General features: G+C 50.9%; 1 protein-coding gene across 1 annotated transcript in view; it reads left to right on the top strand.

The window, feature by feature from the left end:
- LOC140065282 (V-set and immunoglobulin domain-containing protein 10-like) overlaps positions 1-21,396 on the top strand; it is a 75,896-nt gene extending 54,500 nt beyond the window's left edge. Inside the window, exons 3-9 of the mRNA XM_072112879.1 lie at positions 10,235-10,540; positions 11,272-11,505; positions 12,378-12,710; positions 13,460-13,570; positions 14,985-15,064; positions 19,029-19,070; positions 21,260-21,396. Of these exons, the coding sequence (XP_071968980.1) occupies positions 10,235-10,540; positions 11,272-11,505; positions 12,378-12,710; positions 13,460-13,570; positions 14,985-15,064; positions 19,029-19,070; positions 21,260-21,388 (1,235 nt within the window). The 3' untranslated portion in view covers positions 21,389-21,396. The remainder of the gene's footprint in view (positions 1-10,234; positions 10,541-11,271; positions 11,506-12,377; positions 12,711-13,459; positions 13,571-14,984; positions 15,065-19,028; positions 19,071-21,259) is intronic.
- Positions 21,397-22,274: the final 878 nt, after the last annotated feature.

Raw genomic sequence — 22,274 nt, 5'->3', positions numbered from 1 at the left:
GATATTTGTGGTGGACGTGTGCGCGGTCTCTCTGATATTTGTGGGGGACGTGTGCGCGGTCTCTCTGATATTTGTGGGGGTCGTGTGCGAGATCTCTCTGATATTTGTGGGGGACGTATGCGCGGTCTCTCTGATATTTGTGGGGGTCGTGTGCGCGATCTCTCTGATATTTGTGGGGGTCGTGTGCGCGATCTCTCTGATATTTGTGGGGGACGTATGCGCGGTCTCTCTGATATTTGTGGGGGTCGTGTGCGCGGTCTCTCTGATATTTGTGGGGGACGTGTGCGCGGTCTCTCTGATATTTGTGGTGGACGTGTGCGCGGTCTCTCTGATATTTGTGGGGGACGTGTGCGCGGTCTCTCTGATATTTGTGCTGGACGTGTGCGCGGTCTCTCTGATATTTGTGGTGGACGTGTGCGCGGTCTCTCTGATATTTGTGGTGGACGTGTGCAGGGTCTCTCTGATATTTGTGGGGGACGTATGCGCGGTCTCTGATATTTGTGCTGGACGTGTGCGCGGTCTCTCTGATATTTGTGGGGGACGTGTGCGCGGTCTCTCTGATATTTGTGCTGGACGTGTGCGCAGTCTCTGATATTTGTGGGGGACGTGTGCGCGGTCTCTCTGATATTTGTGCTGGACGTGTGCGCGGTCTCTCTGATATTTGTGGTGGACGTGTGCGCGGTCTCTCTGATATTTGTGCTGGACGTGTGCGCGGTCTCTGATATTTGTGGGGGACGTGTGCGCGGTCTCTCTGATATTTGTGGTGGACGTGTGCACGGTCTCTCTGATATTTGTGGGGGACGTGTGCGCGGTCTCTCTGATATTTGTGGGGGACGTGTGCGCGGTCTCTCTGATATTTGTGCTGGACGTGTGCGCGGTCTCTCTGATATTTGTGGGGGACGTGTGCGCGGTCTCTCTGATATTTGTGCTGGACGTGTGCGCGGTCTCTCTGATATTTGTGGGGGACGTGTGCGCGGTCTCTCTGATATTTGTGGGGGACGTGTGCGCGGTCTCTCTGATATTTGTGGGGGACGTGTGCAGGGTCTCTCTGATATTTGTGCTGGACGTGTGCACGGTCTCTCTGATATTTGTGGGGGACGTGTGCGCGGTCTCTCTGATATTTGTGCTGGACGTGTGCGCGGTCTCTCTGATATTTGTGGGGGACGTGTGCGCGGTCTCTCTGATATTTGTGGGGGACGTGTGCGCGGTCTCTCTGATATTTGTGGTGGACGTGTGCGCGGTCTCTCTGATATTTGTGGCTCTGATATTTGTGGTGGACGTGTGCGCGGTCTCTCTGATATTTGTAGTGGACGTGTGCGCGGTCTCTCTGATATTTGTGGTGGACGTGTGCGCGGTCTCTCTGATATTTGTGGTGGACGTGTGCGCGGTCTCTCTGATATTTGTGGTGGACGTGTGCGCGGTCTCTCTGATATTTGTGGTGGACGTGTGCGCGGTCTCTCTGATATTTGTGGTGGACGTGTGCGCAGTCTCTCTGATATTTGTGGTGGACGTGTGCGCAGTCTCTCTGATATTTGTGGTGGACGTGTGCGCGGTCTCTCTGATATTTGTGGTGGACGTGTGCGCGGTCTCTCTGATATTTGTGGGGGACGTGTGCGCGGTCTCTCTGATATTTGTGGTGGACGTGTGCGCGGTCTCTCTGATATTTGTGCTGGACGTGTGCACGGTCTCTCTGATATTTGTGGTGGACGTGTGCGCGGTCTCTCTGATATTTGTGGGGGACGTGTGCAGGGTCTCTCTGATATTTGCGGGGGACGTGTGCGCGGTCTCTCTGATATTTGTGGGGGACGTGTGCAGGGTCTCTCTGATATTTGTGCTGGACGTGTGCGCGGTCTCTCTGATATTTGTGGTGGACGTGTGCGCGGTCTCTCTGATATTTATGGTGGACGTGTGCGCGGTCTCTCTGATATTTGCGGGGGACGTGTGCGCGGTCTCTCTGATATTTGTGCTGGACGGGTGCGCGGTCTCTCTGATATTTGTGGGGGACGTGTGCGCGGTCTCTCTGATATTTGTGGTGGACGTGTGCGCGGTCTCTCTGATATTTGTGGGGGACGTGTGCGCGGTCTCTCTGATATTTGTGGGGGACGTGTGCGCGGTCTCTCTGATATTTGTGGGGGACGTGTGCGCGGTCTCTCTGATATTTGTGCTGGACGTGTGCGCGGTCTCTCTGATATTTGTGCTGGACGTGTGCGCGGTCTCTCTGATATTTGTGGTGGACGTGTGCGCGGTCTCTCTGATATTTGTGGTGGACGTGTGCGCGGTCTCTCTGTATTTGTGGTGGACGTGTGCGCGGTCTCTCTGATATTTGTGGTGGACGTGTGCGCGGTCTCTCTGATATTTGTGGTGGACGTGTGCGCGGTCTCTCTGATATTTGTGGTGGACGTGTGCGCGGTCTCTCTGATATTTGTGGTGGACGTGTGCGCGGTCTCTCTGTATTTGTGGTGGACGTGTGCGCGGTCTCTCTGATATTTGTGGGGGACGTGTGCGCGGTCTCTCTGTATTTGTGGTGGACGTGTGCGCGGTCTCTCTGATATTTGTGGTGGACGTGTGCGCGGTCTATCTGATATTTGTGGTGGACGGGTGCGCGGTCTCTCTGATATTTGTGGGGGACGGGTGCGCGGTCTCTCTGATATTTGTGGGGGACGTGTGCGCGGTCTCTCTGATATTTGTGGTGGACGTGTGCGCGGTCTCTCTGATATTTGTGGTGGACGTGTGCGCGGTCTCTCTGATATTTGTGGTGGACGTGTGTGCGGTCTCTCTGATATTTGTGGGGGACGTGTGCGCGGTCTCTCTGATATTTGTGGGGGTCGTGTGCGCGGTCTCTCTGATATTTGTGGTGGACGTGTGCGCGGTCTCTCTGATATTTGTGGTGGACGTGTGCGCGGTCTCTCTGATATTTGTTGGGGACGTGTGCGCGGTCTCTCTGATATTTGTGGTGGACGTGTGCGCGGTCTCTCTGATATTTGTGCTGGACGTGTGCGCGGTCTCTCTGATATTTGTGGTGGACGTGTGCGCGGTCTCTCTGATATTTGTGGTGGACGTGTGTGCGGTCTCTCTGATATTTGTGGGGGACGTGTGCGCGGTCTCTCTGATATTTGTGGTGGACGTGTGCGCGGTCTCTCTGATATTTGTGGTGGACGTGTGTGCGGTCTCTCTGATATTTGTGGTGGACGTGTGCGCGGTCTCTCTGATATTTGTGGTGGACGTGTGCAGGGTCTCTCTGATATTTGTGGTGGACGTGTGCAGGGTCTCTCTGATATTTGTGGTGGACGTGTGCAGGGTCTCTCTGATTTTTGTGGTGGACGTGTGCGCGGTCTCTCTGATATTTGTGCTGGACGTGTGCGCAGTCTCTCTGATATTTGTGGTGGACGTGTGCGCGGTCTCTCTGATATTTGTGGTGGGCGTGTGCGCAGTCTCTCTGATATTTGTGGTGGACGTGTGCGCGGTCTCTCTGATATTTGTGGGGGACGTGTGCGCGGTCTCTCTGATATTTGTGGTGGACGTGTGTGCGGTCTCTCTGATATTTGTGGGGGACGTGTGCGCGGTCTCTCTGATATTTGTGCTGGACGTGTGCGCGGTCTCTCTGATACTTGTGCTGGACGTGTGCGCGGTCTCTCTGATATTTGTGGTGGACGTGTGCGCGGTCTCTCTGATATTTGTGGGGGACGTGTGCGCGGTCTCTCTGATATTTGTGGGGGACGTGTGCGCGGTCTCTCTGATATTTGTGGGGGACGTGTGCGCGGTCTCTCTGATATTTGTGCTGGACGTGTGCGCGGTCTCTCTGATATTTGTGGTGTACGTGTGCGCGGTCTCTCTGATATTTGTGGTGGACGTGTGCAGGGTCTCTCTGATATTTGTGGTGGACGTGTGCGCGGTCTCTCTGATATTTGCGGGGGACGTGTGCGCGGTCTCTCTGATATTTGTGGGGGTCGTGTGCGCGGTCTCTCTGATATTTGTGGTGGACGTGTGCGCGGTCTCTCTGATATTTGTGGTGGACGTGTGCGCGGTCTCTCTGATATTTGTGGGGGACGTGTGCGCAGTCTCTCTGATATTTGTGGTGGACGTGTGTGCAGTCTCTCTGATATTTGAGGTGGACGTGTGCGCGGTCTCTCTGATATTTGTGGGGGACGTGTGCGCGGTCTCTCTGATATTTGTGGTGGACGTGTGCGCGGTCTATCTGATATTTGTGGGGGACGTGTGCGCAGTCTCTGATATTTGTGGTGGACGTGTGCGCGGTCTCTCTGATATTTGTGGTGGACGTGTGCGCGGTCTCTCTGATATTTGTGGTGTACGTGTGCGCGGTCTCTCTGATATTTGTGGTGGACGTGTGCGCGGTCTCTCTGATATTTGTGGGGGACGTGTGCGCGGTCTCTCTGATATTTGTGGTGGACGGGTGCGCGGTCTCTCTGATATTTGTGGGGGACGTGTGCGCGGTCTCTCTGATATTTGTGGGGGACGTGTGCGCGGTCTCTCTGATATTTGTGGTGGACGTGTGCGCAGTCTCTCTGATATTTGTGGTGGACGTGTGCGCGGTCTCTCTGATATTTGTGCTGGACGTGTGCGCGGTCTCTCTGATATTTGTGGGGGTCGTGTGCGCGGTCTCTCTGATATTTGTGCTGGACGTGTGCGCGGTCTCTCTGATATTTGTGGTGGACGTGTGCGCGGTCTCTCTGATATTTGTGGTGGACGTGTGTGCGGTCTCTCTGATATTTGTAGTGGACGTGTGCGCGGTCTCTCTGATATTTGTGGGGGACGTGTGCGCGGTCTCTCTGATATTTGTGGTGGACGTGTGCAGGATCTCTCTGATATTTGTGGTGGACGTGTGCGCGGTCTCTCTGATATTTGTGGTGGACGTGTGCGCGGTCTCTCTGATATTTGTGGGGGACGTGTGCAGGATCTCTCTGATATTTGTGGTGGACGTGTGCGCGTTCTCTCTGATATTTGTGGTGGATGTGTACGCGGTCTCTCTGATATTTGTGGTGGACGTGTGCAGGATCTCTCTGATATTTGTAGTGGACGTATGCGCGATCTCTCTGATATTTGTGGTGGACGTGTGCGCGGTCTCTATGATATTTGTGGTGGACGTGTGCGCGTTCTCTCTGATATTTGTGGTGGACGTGTGCGCGGTCTCTCTGATATTTGTGGTGGACGTGTGCGCGTTCTCTCTGATATTTGTGGTGGATGTGTACGCGGTCTCTCTGATATTTGTGCTGGACGTGTGCAGGGTCTCTCTGATATTTGTGGTGGACGTGTGCAGGGTCTCTCTGATATTTGTGGGGGACGTGTGCGCGGTCTCTCTGATATTTGTAGTGGACGTGTGCGCGGTCTCTCTGATATTTGTGGTGTACGTGTGCTCGGTCTCTCTGATATTTGTGGTGGACGTGTGCAGGGTCTCTCTGTATTTGTGGTGGACATGTGGGCGGTCTCTCTGATATTTGTGGTGGACGTGTGTGCGGTCTCTCTGATATTTGTAGTGGACGTGTGCGCGGTCTCTCTGATATTTGTGCTGGACGTGTGCATGGTCTCTCTGATATTTGTGGTGGACGTGTGCAGGGTCTCTCTGATATTTGTGGGGGACGTGTGCGCGGTCTCTCTGATATTTGTGGGGGACGTGTGCGCGGTCTCTCTGATATTTGTGCTGGACGTGTGCGCGGTCTCTCTGATATTTGTGCTGGACGTGTGCAGGGTCTCTCTGATATTTGTGGGGGACGTGTGCAGGGTCTCTCTGATATTTGTGGGGGACGTGTGCGCGGTCTCTCTGATATTTGTGCTGGACGTGTGCGCGGTCTCTCTGATATTTGTGCTGGACGTGTGCAGGGTCTCTCTGATATTTGTGCTGGACGTGTGCGCGGTCTCTCTGATATTTGTGGTGGACGTGTGCGCGGTCTCTCTGATATTTGTGCTGGACGTGTGCGCGGTCTCTCTGATACTTGTGGTGGACGTGTGCGCGGTCTCTCTGATATTTGTGGTGGACGTGTGCGCGGTCTCTCTGATATTTGTGGTGGACGTGTGCGCGGTCTCTCTGATATTTGTGCTGGACGTGTGCGCGGTCTCTCTGATACTTGTGGTGGACGTGTGCGCGGTCTCTCTGATATTTGTGGGGGACGTGTGCGCGGTCTCTCTGATATTTGTGCTGGACGTGTGCGCGGTCTCTCTGATATTTGTGCTGGACGTGTGCAGGGTCTCTCTGATATTTGTGGTGGACGTGTGCAGGGTCTCTCTGATATTTGTGGTGGACGTGTGCGCGGTCTCTCTGTATTTGTGGTGGACGTGTGCGCGGTCTCTCTGATATTTGTGGTGGACGTGTGCGCGGTCTCTCTGATATTTGTGGGGGACGTATGCGCGGTCTCTGATATTTGTGCTGGACGAGTGCGCGGTCTCTCTGATATTTGTGCTGGACGTGTGCGCGGTCTCTCTGATATTTGTGGGGGACGTGTGCGCGGTCTCTCTGATATTTGTGCTGGACGTGTGCGCGGTCTCTCTGATATTTGTGGTGGACGTGTGCGCGGTCTCTCTGATATTTCTGGTGGACGTGTGCGCGGTCTCTCTGATATTTGTGCTGGACGTGTGCAGGGTCTCTCTGATATTTGTGGTGGACGTGTGCGTGGTCTCTCTGATATTTGTGGTGGACGGGTGCGCGGTCTCTCTGATATTTGTGGGGGACGAGTGCGCGGTCTCTCTGATATTTGTGGTGGACGGGTGCGCGGTCTCTCTGATATTTGTGGGGGACGTGTGCAGGGTCTCTCTGATATTTGTGGTGGACGGGTGCGCGGTCTCTCTGATATTTGTGGGGGACGAGTGCGCGGTCTCTCTGATATTTGTGGTGGACGGGTGCGCGGTCTCTCTGATATTTGTGGTGGACGTGTGCAGGGTCTCTCTGATATTTGTGGGGGACGTGTGCGCGGTCTCTCTGATATTTGTGGTGGACGGGTGCGCGGTCTCTCTGATATTTGTGGGGGACGAGTGCGCGGTCTCTCTGATATTTGTGGTGGACGTGTGCGCGGTCTCTCTGATATTTGTGGTGGACGTGTGCAGGGTCTCTCTGATATTTGTGGGGGACGTGTGCGCGGTCTCTCTGATATTTGTGGTGGACGTGTGCGCGGTCTCTCTGATATTTGTGGTGGACGGGTGCGCGGTCTCTCTGATATTTGTGGGGGACGTGTGCGCGGTCTCTCTGATATTTGTGGGGGACGTGTGCGCGGTCTCTCTGATATTTGTGGGGGACGTGTGCGCGGTCTCTCTGATATTTGTGGTGGACGGGTGCGCGGTCTCTCTGATATTTGGACTGTAGGGATTAACAAACCCAAACCTTAAATTTGGTACTTGCCCCTGTACCTTAATAAACCAACCAACCGTCTGGTACTTGACCTTGTACCTTGATAAACCATCCAACCGATTGGCACTTGACCTTGTACCTTGATCAACCATCCAACCGTTTGGTACTTCACCTTGTGCCTTGATCAACCATCCAACCATCCGGTACTTGACCTTGTACCTTGATAAACCTTCCATCCGTCTGGTACTTGACCGTGTACCTAGACTAACCACCCAACCGTCTGGTACTTGACCGTGTACCTAGACTAACCACCCAACCGTCTGGTACTTGACCGTGTACCTAGACTAACCACCCAACCGTCTGGTACTTGACCGTGTACCTAGACTAACCACCCAACCGTCTGGTACTTGACCGTGTACCTAGACTAACCACCCAACCGTCTGGTACTTGACCGTGTACCTAGACTAACCACCCAACCGTCTGGTACTTGACCGTGTACCTAGACTAACCACCCAACCGTCTGGTACTTGACCGTGTACCTAGACTAACCACCCATCAACAGACCGGGAAACTAAATGTTTGGGTAATGTGGGAAGGCCACAGCGTTTATTAACAACTAAGATAAATTATTAAATAATGTTATAAATTAAAACATTTCCCAACTTGCTAGGCCCGCTTGGCATCTTCAAAATCTTGAGAACCAACTTCGCCCGAAATGGCGGCTGCGGCCCTGCAGCCGGCATGTGGGCATCTTCCAGCGCCTTAGGGCCTGTGTAACTTCCGCCTTCGCTGTGACGTCTGTAGGAAAACAGAAGGAAACAGCCAGAACCAAGGAAGAAAAGCTGAAAAGAAAGAAATTCTGAGGGCAGGGTGGGAGGGTGACTTCTCGCCTCTTCGGTCCAGGGGGCAGAAGGAAAGAGGGCCCCCCCACGTGCTCTCGGACTTTTTAAAACCACCGGGCGGGTCCTTACCCGCCCCCAAACACCACCTCCTGTGACCTCACACAGGAGGAGTAAAGGGGCAAGCCCCACCAGCCTACCAGAAGGCTTGAAACCACCCCCTACAGTCCTCAGCCCCTTCGCTATTTGCTTTGGGGCTTGTTATGGGGGACGTGTGCGCGGTCTCTCTGATATTTGTGGTGGACGTGTGCGCGGTCTCTCTGATATTTGTGGTGGACGGGTGCGCGGTCTCTCTGATATTTGTGGGGGACGTGTGCGCGGTCTCTCTGATATTTGTTGGGGACATGTGCGCGGTCTCTCTGATATTTGTGGTGGACGTGTGCGCGGTCTCTCTGATATTTGTGGTGGACGTGTGCGCGGTCTCTCTGATATTTGTGCTGGACGTGTGCGCGGTCTCTCTGATATTTGTGGTGGACGTGTGCGCGGTCTCTCTGATATTTGTGGTGGACGTGTGTGCGGTCTCTCTGATATTTGTGCTGGACGTGTGCGCGGTCTCTCTGATATTTGTGGTGGACGTGTGCGCGGTCTCTCTGATATTTGTGGTGGACGTGTGCGCGGTCTCTCTGATATTTGTGCTGGACGTGTGCGCGGTCTCTCTGATATTTGTGGTGGACGTGTGCGCAGTCTCTCTGATATTTGTGGTGGACGTGTGCGCGGTCTCTCTGATATTTGTGGTGGACTTGTGCGTGGTCTCTCTGATATTTGTGGTGGACGTGTGCGCAGTCTCTCTGATATTTGTGGTGGACGTGTGCGCGGTCTCTCTGATATTTGTGGTGGACGTGTGCGCGGTCTCTCTGATATTTGTGGTGGACGTGTGCGCGGTCTCTCTGATATTTGTGGTGGACGTGTGTGCGGTCTCTCTGATATTTGTGCTGGACGTGTGCGCGGTCTCTCTGATATTTGTGGGGGACGTGTGCGCGGTCTCTCTGATATTTGTGCTGGACGTGTGCGCGGTCTCTCTGATATTTGTGGTGGACGTGTGCGCAGTCTCTCTGATATTTGTGGTGGACGTGTGCGCGGTCTCTCTGATATTTGTGGTGGACTTGTGCGCGGTCTCTCTGATATTTGTGGTGGACGTGTGCGCAGTCTCTCTGATATTTGTGGTGGACGTGTGCGCGGTCTCTCTGATATTTGTGGTGGACTTGTGCGCGGTCTCTCTGATATTTGTGGTGGACGTGTGCGCAGTCTCTCTGATATTTGTGGTGGACGTGTGCGCGGTCTCTCTGATATTTGTGGTGGACGTGTGCGCGGTCTCTCTGATATTTGTGGTGGACGTGTGCGCGGTCTCTCTGATATTTGTGCTGGACGTGTGCAGGATCTCTCTGATATTTGTGGTGGACTTGTGCGCGGTCTCTCTGATATTTGTGGGGGACGTGTGCGCGGTCTCTGATATTTGTGGGGGACGTGTGCGCGGTCTCTCTGATATTTGTGGTGGACGTGTGCAGGGTCTCTCTGATATTTGTGGTGGACGTGTGCAGGGTCTCTCTGATATTTGTGGTGGACGTGTGCGCGGTCTCTCTGATATTTGTGGGGGACGTGTGCGCGGTCTCTCTGATATTTGTGGTGGACGTGTGCGCGGTCTCTCTGATATTTGTGGTGGTGGACGTGTGCGCGGTCTCTCTGATATTTGTGGTGGACGTGTGCGCGGTCTCTCTGATATTTGTGGGGGACGTGTGCGCGGTCTCTCTGATAGTTGTGGTGGACGTGTGCATGGTCTCTCTGATATTTGTGGGGGACGTGTGCGCGGTCTCTCTGATATTTGTGGGGGACGTGTGCGCGGTCTCTCTGATATTTGTGGGGGACGAGTGCGTGGTCTCTCTGATATTTGTGCTGGACGTGTGCGCGGTCTCTCTGATATTTGTGCTGGATGTGTGCGCGGTCTCTCTGATATTTGTGCTGGACGTGTGCGCGGTCTCTCTGATGATACATATTATTCCACCCTTGTTGACGGGCACTTCCATATTCCTCTGTTCTCTTTTAGCTTCTCTCTGGGCCCCACTACTCAGGACTGGCGACCCGTGGCCTATGAATGGCTCCCATGTCACCAGCGCTCCCCTTATCAGTGGCTCCGATGTGACCCTGGACTGTGATGCCGGGGGTCAGAATGTGACTTCTTACACTTTCTACCGTGATGAGAAGACGATCTGCTCCGAGCCCCATGTGACCTGCAGGGGGCGATACCTGGACTTCACCCCAATAACTGAGAAGGACAGTGGATCCTACACCTGCTCCATCCAGAACCAGGTCAGCTCCAACACCAGCAACTCCCTGCGGGTGACCGTAACATGTAAGTTAGTGCTCATTATCTGTAATAATTTCTCCTATAATAACCTGATCCAGCCTGAGGCCACGTAGCGATGAGATTGTTATTAACCTCTTAGTTTGCAGATTCTTAAAGATTTTCCTCCAAAACACAAAACAGCCGGTTGCATTTTTCTTTTTCAAAGACCAGAGCAGCCGATAAGATAAGATGAGAAGCTGCATGAATATATGTCCGGGGCGACCACCAGCACGTCATAGGACGGCAGAGACCTCAACAATCCTGACTGAAGACTAGGAAGACATCAAGGGGTAGAACCTCATTCATTCATCAACAAGGACCATAAAGATCCATCCCCAGAGGACAACACGAGGCTACAACAATCACAGACAACACATGCACACAATGGGGCACAATTACTTACCCGTTCCTTTGAGGTCACAGAAAGTGCATTGTCCGTGTTTATTTCGCTGCGCCCGATATCTTGCATTGGTGACAGACCGGACAGCAATGAATCATCTAATTTTCTCTGAAGGAGACAATTTAAGTGAAAGAAACTCAGATACCAGATAAAGCCCTTAGAGAAGATTGCTGCCTCCAGGGGACCCTCCAATCCATGAGATGGTCAATGTGTAAAACTGTGTGATAAATCCGTGAGGACATCGTAGGGTGGACGCACTTAGGAGGGACATGGAACGTCTAGAGCAAGGAAAGGCACATCTGGATTTATACTAAACTTACGTTCTTTTGTCTTCAAGGGTCTCCAGAAGGCAACATTCTCTGCACTGCTGAACAGATTGACCACATTGTACGACTCGGCTGCTCCTGGCCTGGAGGACAACCTGCAGCTAATGTCACCATGCTCTACCAGAACCTGACAGAGACTGGAAGAGATCAGGTCTACAGTAATGTGTCTCAGGTTCTTCAGGACTCCAGTCTCATGTGTGGTGGTGAACAGCTGGGAAGGACCTCCTCATGTGTCATGTTATTCGGTAAGACATTGATATATGTATATTACATGGATTACACTACGCATGAGGTCAGAGAGTATTATTCCAGAAATCTACTTCTATAGATGTGGAGAAGGTAGTGAGGCTCTTCACCGTCTCAATTAAGAACTGATGTTGGGTTTTCCCATGTGCTGTGCACTTTCAGGACTCACTGGACCAGTAAATGAGCCCCATAGAGTCCATCAATAGTCTGTGTAATGTCCATACATAATCCGCCCTCCTCCATGTGGCCTGGTCTCTGATTCATCTGTGCTCAGGAGTGAACTTTTATTCATTGAGGACCTTACATGGACTATTTCTGGACTCTGTGTTATGGGATGTGTCTTTATATGAAAATTTGGACAAAGTTAATATAGAGGCAAAGATAGGCCTCTTGGCACCATCCACTTTTGTCAATGTATTTTCAGCCGTACCGGACAGAGATAAAGTCCACTAAAATTTGGACAAAGTAAAAAAAAAAAAATAGCAAAATAATGTTATTTGCCGGCATCTTTAGATATGGATATGTCAGCAAACAGCCCTCAGCAGATGGTGGGGTTTCCTGGAGAGGACTTCTTCTCAGAGCTTGAATCCAGTCTTATACCCCAGAGGGGAGGCCAAGACAATCACATTAAAGGGCTATGGAGTTTATTCATGGAGAATAAGCTAAGGATAGAGAATTGGCCTCCAGAATAAATGTATCTAGTTGTCTCATTGAACTCCAGTCCAACAGGGAGGGTAACTACCCATGTCTGGGGGCTCCAGAGCAACAGACGACACCTCCATCATAGAAAACAAAGACCCACAGAATCAATACCTGAATATTTTGGATTTTTTGAGTCCATAAGACCTATATCTAGTGTCTGTTCCACCAGAGCCTCCCCAGTCTCCAGAACACGATGACGCCTCAGAAATTGTTGCCATGGAAGGAGAAGCCTTCACCTTGAAGCTGATTTTGAGATCTGATTCCCAGTCACGTCTCAGCTCCTCCTCACTCCACATCCTTCCTGCTGATTTCTCCTGGTTCCTCGATGGAGACTTTGAACCTATCGAGAATGGTGATAGATTGCTGGTGACCTCCAGTCATGACTCTTCCAGTCTCCAGATCCCTGAGGTCTCTGTGATGGATTCTGGACATTATGTCTGCAGAGCGATAAATCTGGTTGGCAGCCGGGACTTCAACTTCACAGTCAAAGTGAAATCTCGGGGTAAGTGACCTCCACGCAATGGTCAAGGGTCAATTCTCCTCCACAATTCCACTAAAATGCTATAGCCTCGGTCTATTGGTCGTGAAGGCGTCGTCTCCCATTGTTCTTCAGGATAATGAAAGAAATTTACTGAAATTCTCATTTTAATGTCTTTGTTGTAACAATTCGCTTTGTGATCTCTTAAACCTTCTTTGGGGGCGGCCATATTGGAGAGATTTCCTTCTCTGGTTGTCTGTGTAGACTGTGCCACAGCGTGGCTGCGCTTTACAGACGATGTAAGAGTTAAAGGTTATTTTTAAGGAGGCCTCCGATATCAAATTGGTCGGAGTCCAACACCCAGCAAGCCACAGCTCTCAGCTCAGAGAAGGGAACACGCAGCAGACAGCGCCCTTCTCTGTGTAGTGGTCAGACATTGTTACTGCAGATCAGCTGCCGTTTAGTTTACTGGGCGCTGAGCTGCAGTGACTCGGTTCAGCCACTACAGAAAGAATGGCACTGTCTGCTCCCTCTACGATCTGTGAGGGTCCTGGGTGGATTACTTCTACTAATCAGAGAATTAGAGGTCATTTATATTTTACCCATAATGAGGGTATGGGAGATACTAGAGTCTCCACCACCTCCAGCAGAACAATGGAGAAGCCCCCTCCCTCCTCTGCAGACTCTGCCCCAGTCTGCACAGTGCAGCAGGTTCTGTGTTCTCTAGTAACTCACATCCATTGCAGAAGTTTTTCTGTGTTTTTGCACCGTAGTTTCTCATCCCTTGCTCAGCGGTGATGTCATAGGGAGGGCGGTGATCGGAATATTGGTCGGACTCGTCATCATTTTTATCGTTGTGTGTTTAATCTTAAAGAGGAAACAAGGTAAAAACACTTCAAGAATTCACTAAAGAGTCCAAAAGACCCACTAGGCTCTTCTTAAAGGGGTTTTCTGAGATTAAGCAAAAATTACAAATTGTCGAAGGGGGGGGGGGGGGGTCTGCACAAAAATATAAATGTGTACTTACCTCCTGCACTGATCACAGTGTCCCATGCCACAGTCCATCAGTGTTGCGCTCCTGTTTGCTGACAAGAACAGGACTCCTTGTCCCAACAGCTGACGATCACCTGGCACATCCACTCGCACAAGGGATGAGTGGACATATCGGAGGGCACTCTCATGTCACAGGGTGCACCTACACTTTAGAGCCTAAAATTTAGCACATAATGGGGGTCTTTTACTAAGAGCCCGATTCGCGTTTTCCCAACGTGTTACCCGAATATTTCCGTTTTGCAACGATTTTCCCTGTATTGCCCCGGGTTTTTGGCGCACACAATCGGATTCTGGCATGCACGCGACGGAAATCGGGGGGCGTGCCGAACGAAAACCCGACTGATTCAGAAAAAACATTTAAAAAAAAAATAATTGGTTGCACGCGCCATACTTACATGCACCAGGAAGAGATCGGCGCAGCACCTTCATGAGTCGCCGGAAGACCCGAACGCCCGTTGGAGAAGCCGCCGCTGGAACGCAAATGGACCGGGTAAGTAACTGTGCCCCATTGTCCTGCCTACCTATGCAAGATGCCGCCTTACTCTAAACTTTACGCTTTAAGCCCTGGAACTTAATCTATTCCTCACTGCCACCACCTACTATTAAACTACTAATTAATAAGGCAAGCAAGCCGTGACGTGGATATAAAACGCTGCACAGAAACCTGACGAATAAATCATTTTATGTATTCATCATATCGGGGCACATTTTCTAAGGGTCCAAATCGCGTTTTTCTGGCGGGTTTCCCAAATTTTTCCGATTTGCGCCGAATAACCCCGGGAATTTGGCGCACGCGATCGGATTGTGGCGCACCGGCGCCGGCTTTCACGCGACAGAAATCGAGGGCATGGCCGTCGGAAAACCCAACAGATTTGGAAAAACCGCAGCATTTTTTTTAAAAATTGTGTCGCAAAAATATCACTCACATACACCGGAACGAAGGAGGTGAATTCCAGAGGACTTCAGCGCATCAGCGACACCTGGTGGACATCGGGCACACGACCTTAGTGAATCCCGGCAGAACCAAATCAACGTCGGAGAACGCACGGCTCGACCTGGACTGGACCGGGGAAGTAAATCTGCCCCAATGTGTTGCGGCTCTGTGTCCGACAAGACAGAGAAATCTGCACATAAAGGGGCTGTTACTGCTTAGCCGGACCGTGCACCACATTCATTACTGCAACTCAACAGAATTGTGTAGCATGCTTTATGTTTTCTTAATCTTTGTGTTTTTACCTTTCCTAGTGAAGCCGAAAGTGTTGGCTCCTAAAAACAAAGATTTGTCTACTCCCCACATCTATGAAAATACTCTGCCCGGAGCAAGGGTAAGATATCAGGAGATGAAGGACCCAAGAGTCACATGTCCCGGGGCCTCTGTCATCTAAGGGCCACCACACAACAATCTAACCTCTTGTATCAGGTACAGATGGCAACGAGGACTATTGAGGAACATAGGTGAACTGCCTATAGACCCTATAGATCTCCAATACTGGCAAGGTCATGGCCATTATAATGAAGATGAGCTCACTCCTGGGAGCCTGACCTTACCTCTCAGACCGAAACCTTACCATTGGGAACTTAACCTAATCCATAGACCCAGACCTTACCTCTGAGATCTTGATCTTACACCTGGGACATTAATCTTACCTCTGGGTGCCTGACCTTACCTTTGAGATCCTGACCTTACCTCTGATATACTGACCCTGACCTTACCTCTGAAATCCTGACCTTACCTTCGAGATTGTTACCTAACCTCTGAGACCCTGACCTTACCTCTGAGATACTGACCTTACCTCTGAGATACTGACCTTACCTCTAGGTGCCTGACCTTACCTCTGGACGTCTGACCTTAACTCTGAGATCCTGACCTTACCTCTGAGACCCTGACCTTACCTCTGAGATACTGACCTTACCTCTGAGATACTGACCTTACCTCTAGGTGCCTGACCTTACCTCTGGACGTCTGACCTTAACTCTGAGATCCTGACCTTACCTCTGAGACCCTGACTTTACATCTGAGACCCTGACTTTACCACTGAGATCCTGACCTTACTTCTGAGACCATGACCTTATCTCTGGGATCCTGACCTTATCTTTGAGACCCCAACATTACCTCTGACCCTGACCCTGACCTTACCTCTGGATGCCTGACCTTAACTCTGAGATCCTGACTTTACTTCTGAGAACCTGACCTTACCTCTGAGATACTGACCCTGACCTTATCGCTAGGCGCCTGACCTTAGCTTTAGGTGCCAGACCTCTGGAAGCCTGACCTTACCACTAAGACCCTGACTTTACTTCTGAGATCCTGACCTTACCTTTGAGACCCTTACCTTACCTCTGAGACTCTGACCTTACCTCTAGGAACCTGACCTTACCTCTGAGATCCTGACCTTACCTCTGAGATCCTGACCTTACCACTGAGACCCTGAATTTACTTCTGAGACCCTTACCTTACCTCTGAGATATTGACCCTCACCTTACCTCTGGAAGCCTGACCTTACCTTACCACTAAGACCCTGAATTTACTTCTGAGAACCTGACCTTACGTTTGAGACCTTGACCTTACCTCTGACCCTGACCTTATCTCTAGGTGCCTGACCTTACCTCTGAGACCCTGACCTTACCTCTGAGATCCTGACCTTACCTCTGAGACCCTGACCTTACCTCTGAGATACTGACCTGGCCTTACCTGTAGGCACCTTACCCTACCTCTGGGTGCCTGACCTTACATCTGATATCTTGACCTTACAAGTAAGACCCTGAATTTACTTCTGTGATCCTCGCCTTTCCTCTGAGACCCTGACTTTACCTCTGAGATACTGACCGTCACCTTTCCTCTAGGTCCCTGACCTTACATCTGGGAGCCTGACCTTACCACTTAGATGCTGTCTTTACTTCTTTACCCTATCTTTACTTCTGAAACCCTGCCTTTACCTCTGAGATCCTGACCTTACCTCTAAGATCCTGATCTTACCTCTGAGATCCTGACCTTACCTCTAAGATCCTGACCTTACCTCTGAGATCCTGATTTTACCTCTGAGACCCTGACCTTTCCTCTGAGATCCTGACCTTACCTCTGAGACCCTGACCTTACATCTCAGACCCTGACCTTACCTCTGAGATCCTGACCTTACCTCTGAGACCCTGACCTTACCTCTAAGATCCTGACCTTACCTCTAAGATCCTGACCTTACCTCTGAGATCCTGATTTTACCTCTGAGACCCTGACCTTTCCTCTGAGATCCTGACCTTACCTCTGAGACCCTGACCTTACATCTCAGACCCTGACCTTACCTCTGAGATCCTGACCTTACATCTCAGACCCTGACCTTACCTCTGAGATCCTGACCTTACCTCTGAGACCCTGACCTTACCTCTGAGACCCTGACCTTACATCTGAGCCCCTGACCTTACCTCTGAGATCCTGACCTTTCCTCTGAGATCCTGACCTTACCTCTGAGACCCTGACCTTACATCTCAGACCCTGACCTTACCTCTGAGATCCTGACCTTACATCTCAGACCCTGACCTTACCTCTGAGATCCTGACCTTACCTCTGAGACCCTGACCTTACCTCTGAGATACTGACCTGGCCTTACCTGTAGGCACCTGACCCTACCTCTGGGTGCCTGACCTTACATCTGATATCTTGACCTTACAAGTAAAACCCAGAATTTACTTCTGAGATCCTGACCTTTCCTCTGAGACCCTGACTTTACCTCTAAGATACTGACCCTGACCTTATCTCTAGGTCCCTGACCTTACCTCTGGGAGCCTGACCTTACCTCTGAGATCCTGACCTTACCACTAAGACCCTGACTTTACTTCTGAGACCCTGACCTTACCTCTAACACCCTGACCTTACCTCTGAAACCCTGACTTTACCTCTGAGACCCTGACTTTACCTCTGAGATGCTGACCTTACCTCTGAGACCCTGACCTTACCTCTCAGATCCTGGGCTTACCTCTGAGATACTGACCTGGCCTTACCTTTAGGCATCTGACCTTACCTCTGGGTGCCTAACCTTATATCTGATATCTTGACCTTACAAGAAAGACCCTGCATTTACTTCTGAGATCCTGACCTTTCCTCTGAGATTCTGGTCTTACCTCTGAGATCCTGGTCTTACCTCTGAGACCCTGACCTTACCTCTGAGATCCTGACCTTACCTTTGAAACCATGACTTTACTTCTGAGATACTGACCCTGACCTTATCTCTAGGTGCCTGACCTTACCTCTGAGATCTTGACCTTACCACTTAGACCCTGACTTTACTTCTGAGATCCAGACCTTACCTCTAACACCCTGACCTTACCTCTGAGACTCTGACCTTACCTCTGAGACCCTGACCTTACCTCTAGGTGCCTGACCTTACCTCTGAGATCTTGACCTTACCACTTAGACCCTGTCTTTACTTCTGAGAACCCGACCTTACTTCTAACACCCTGACCTTACCTCTGAGATACTGTCCCTGACCTTACCTGTAGGCACCTGACCTTACCTTTGGGTGCCTGACCTTACATCTGATATACTGACCTTTCAAGTAAGACCCAGACTTTACTTCTGAGATCCAGACCTTACCTCTAAGACCCCGACCTTACCTCTGAGATACTGTCCCTGACCTTACCTCTGGGCACCTGACCTTACCTCTGAGATCCTGACCTTACCTCTGGGACTCTGACCATACCTCTGAAATACTGACCTGGCCTTACCTGTAGGCACCTGACCATACCTCTGGGTGCCTGACTTTACCTCTGAGACCCTGACTTTACCTCTGAGACCCTGACTTTACCTCTGGGCGCCTCACCCTACCTCTGGGTGACTGACCTTACCTCTGGCACCCTAACTTTATCTCTGAGTCCCTAAACCTACCCCTGAGACCCTTACCTTACCTTTGAGACCACGACCTTACCTCTGAGACCATGACCTTACCTCTGAGACAGTTACCTTACCTTTGGGATCCTGATCTTATATCTGGTACCCTGATAATACCTGTGGGACATTGACCACATTTCTGGGACCGAATATTATTCCTGGGGACGATCACCACTGATATCTCTCATAAGGGAATTTTAATTTAATTAATGGACATAAAATACGTAATCAACTTCATAATAAGAATGTGTTGATGGTGAAGACTTCTGTAGGTCCTTTATGACACTTCTCTGGAGGACATAAGGCTCCTCTGTAGGTCCTCCATGCACTGTGGATGGGCGGGCCTCATGAATATGGAAGGAAGATTCATTACTATACACAGAACCTAATTAATTGTCTTTAACTGACAGGACGGGATAACAACGGTGTCAAAACTAGAGCCGATATATGAGGTGAGACGTGAGGTCAAATAATATATTGTCTGCTGCTAGTGATGTCACATCTGCACCGATCTATATACAGAACACAAAGGGGCAGATTTACTTACCCGGCCCATTCGCAATCCAGCGGCGCGTTCTCTGCGGAGGATTCGGGTTCTGCCGGGATTCACTAAGGTAGCTCCTCCGCCGTCCACCAGGTGTTGCTGCTGCACTGAAGTTCATTGGAATGCACTGGAGTTCACCGTCCTCCGCTGGGTGCAGGTAAGTGCGTGTCAAGCGACACTTTTTTATAAAAATGCAGCGTTTTTTCCGAATCCGTCCAGTTTTCGTATGCCCATGCCTCCGATTTCCGTTGCGTGCATGCCAGCGCCGATGCGCCACAATCCAGTCGTGTGCTCCAAAATCCCGGGGCAATTCAGGGAAAATCTACGCAAATCAGAAATTTTCGGATAACCCGTCGGAAAAACGCGATTCGGGCCCTTAGTAAATGACCCCCATAGAATACATCAGATCACAAGACCATCAAACACCCAATGTCATCACTCAAAGACTGGGAGGTAGGAAACATTACCCATGTAACTACACATTAAGGCACTTTAGTAAAGATACATAATCCTACCCGTAACATTCTCTATAAGTGGAGGGGAAGCAGGACTCACAGGCTTTCTCTATGAATGGGAGGAGGAGCAGGACTCACAGGCTTTCTCTATGAATGGGAGGAGGAGCAGAACTCACAGGCTTTCTCTATGAATGGGAGGAGGAGCAGGACTCACAGGCTTTCTCTATGAGTGGAGGAGAAGCAGGACTCACAGGCTTTCTCTATGAGTGGAGGGGGAGCAGGACTCACAGGCTTTCTCTATGAATGGGAGCAGGAGCAGGACTCACAGGCTTTCTCTATGAGTGGAGGAGAAGCAGGACTCACAGGCTTTCTCTATGAGTGGAGGGGGAGCAGGACTCACAGGCTTTCTCTATGAATGGGAGGAGGAGCAGGACTCACAGGCTTTCTCTATGAATGGGAGGAGGAGCAAGACTCACAGGCTTTCTCTATGAATGGGAGCAGGAGCAGGACTCACAGGCTTTCTCTATGAGTGGAGGAGAAGCAGGACTCACAGGCTTTCTCTATGAGTGGAGGGGGAGCAGGACTCACAGGCTTTCTCTATGAATGGGAGGAGGAGCAGGACTCACAGGCTTTCTCTATGAATGGGAGGAGGAGCAAGACTCACAGGCTTTCTCTATGAGTGGAGGGGAAGCAGGATTCACAGGCTTTCTCTATGAATGGGAGGAGGAGCAGGACTCACAGGCTTTCTCTATGAATAGGAGGAGGAGCAGGACTCACAGGCTTTCTCTATGAGTGGAGGGGGAGCAGGACTCACAGGCTTTCTCTATGAGTGGAGGGGGAGCAGGACTCACAGGCTTTCTTTATGAATGGGAGGAGGAGCAGGACTCACAGGCTTTCTCTATGAGTGGAGGGGAAGCAGGACTCACAGGCTTTCTCTATGAATGGGAGGAGGAGCAGGATTCACAGGATTTCTCTATGAATGGGAGGAGGAGCAGGACTCACAGGCTTTCTCTATGAGTGGAGGGGGAGCAGGACTCACAGGATTTCTCTATGAATGGGAGGAGGAGCAGGACTCACAGGCTTTCTCTATGAGTGGAGGAGAAGCAGGACTCACAGGCTTTCTCTATGAGTGGAGGGGGGGCAGGACTCACAGGCTTTCTCTATGAGTGGAGGGGGAGCAGGACTCACAGGCTTTCTCTATGAATGGGAGGAGGAGCAGGACTCACAGGCTTTCTCTATGAGTGGGAGGGGGGAGCAGGACTCACAGGCTTTCTCTGTGAGTAGAGGGGGAGCAGGTCTCACAGGCTTTCTGTATGAGTGGGAGGGGAAGCAGGAATCACAGGCTTTCTCTATGAGTAGAGGATGAGCAAGACTCACAGGCTTTCTCTTTGAGTGGATGGGGAGCAGGACTCACAGGTTCTCTATGAGTGGGAGTGGGAGCAGGACTCACAGGCTTTCTATATGAGTGGGAGGAGAGCAGGACTCACAGGCTCTCTATGAGTGTTTCTTGAGCAGAAGACTAGTATACAGCTAAATTTCCACCCTTGTCTGTTCTCTAACAATGTTAAATCTACAATTTTTCCATTCTTGTAACTTTATCTGGAATCTTCTCTAATTGTTTCTCATGTTTTTTTATCTACAGCAGATAGAACATCACGAGCAGTCACTGTACTGTAACGTCTCATCGCTGGACTGTAGAGGCTCATCACTAGACTGCAATGTCTCATCGCTGGACTGTAACGTCTCGCCCGGCTGCAGGAACATATCCTGATCAATAATTAGAACATATTTGTGCAGTTTCTTATTTTGAGATTATAAACATTTCTCTAGATTTATGTTGAATGTGTTTTGGCTTCTTGTAATATTTAATAAGGTCTTCATGGTATATGTAGCCTAAAATATCTATGCAGATGTTGTCTGTATGCAGTGACCCCCCCCCCAGTGGTGTGACACAGTCCGTGGCACTGCCTCGGCTCTGGACTTACCTCTCCATGCTCCCGTCCGGCATAGGCCCCGCACGCCCCTGCTCCGTACTGCGCGTACGCTGTGGTACTCAGGGCCCCAACGCAGGATCTCATTAGTCTTCCAGTTGCGGACCGGAGCATGGAGCTGCAGCCATGGAAGACCCAGGAGAAGAAATGATGTGGAGATAGGCAGGACATAGAAGACCAGTCTTTCCTTGTGTAGGGCTCTGATTTGAAGGTGGCTAGGCTCAGTGCAGTAGCGGATCAGGTCGGAGAGAAGCTGTTCGCTACCAGTGGAGATTATAAGCGGTTTCTTGAGAGGGATGCAAGAGCGGCATCCACAAAGTTCCCGGCAGAACCAAATTCCAAGAATGGAGAGACTTGCACTGGAGCACTTCTACCGACCCTGAGGAGTACTGGAACATTCAAGCTTGGAGAAGCTGAATTCACACCTAGGGACACTTCTCCCAGAAGCCCTAGGTGCTGGCGTTTCCCAGAAATTGGGGACAGACTGGGCAATTCCCGACGAGGTGCTTGGAACTGGCACAGTACAGGAAGAGGTCTTCTTGAAAACTTCTGGAACGTTCCTTAGCCGTGAGTCTGACTCCACCTGCATTGGCTCCACTGCAGACTGTGCGACTGAAGGCTGGAGTGGCTTTTGGAAAACCAAAGCTAGGTGAGGTAGACTTAGAA

This window comes from Engystomops pustulosus, chromosome 6 (genome assembly GCF_040894005.1).
Source record: "Engystomops pustulosus chromosome 6, aEngPut4.maternal, whole genome shotgun sequence".
Taxonomy (NCBI): domain Eukaryota; kingdom Metazoa; phylum Chordata; class Amphibia; order Anura; family Leptodactylidae; genus Engystomops; species Engystomops pustulosus.
The sequence above is the reverse complement of the archived record's forward strand: the minus strand, read 5'-3'. Positions and strand labels throughout refer to the sequence as shown.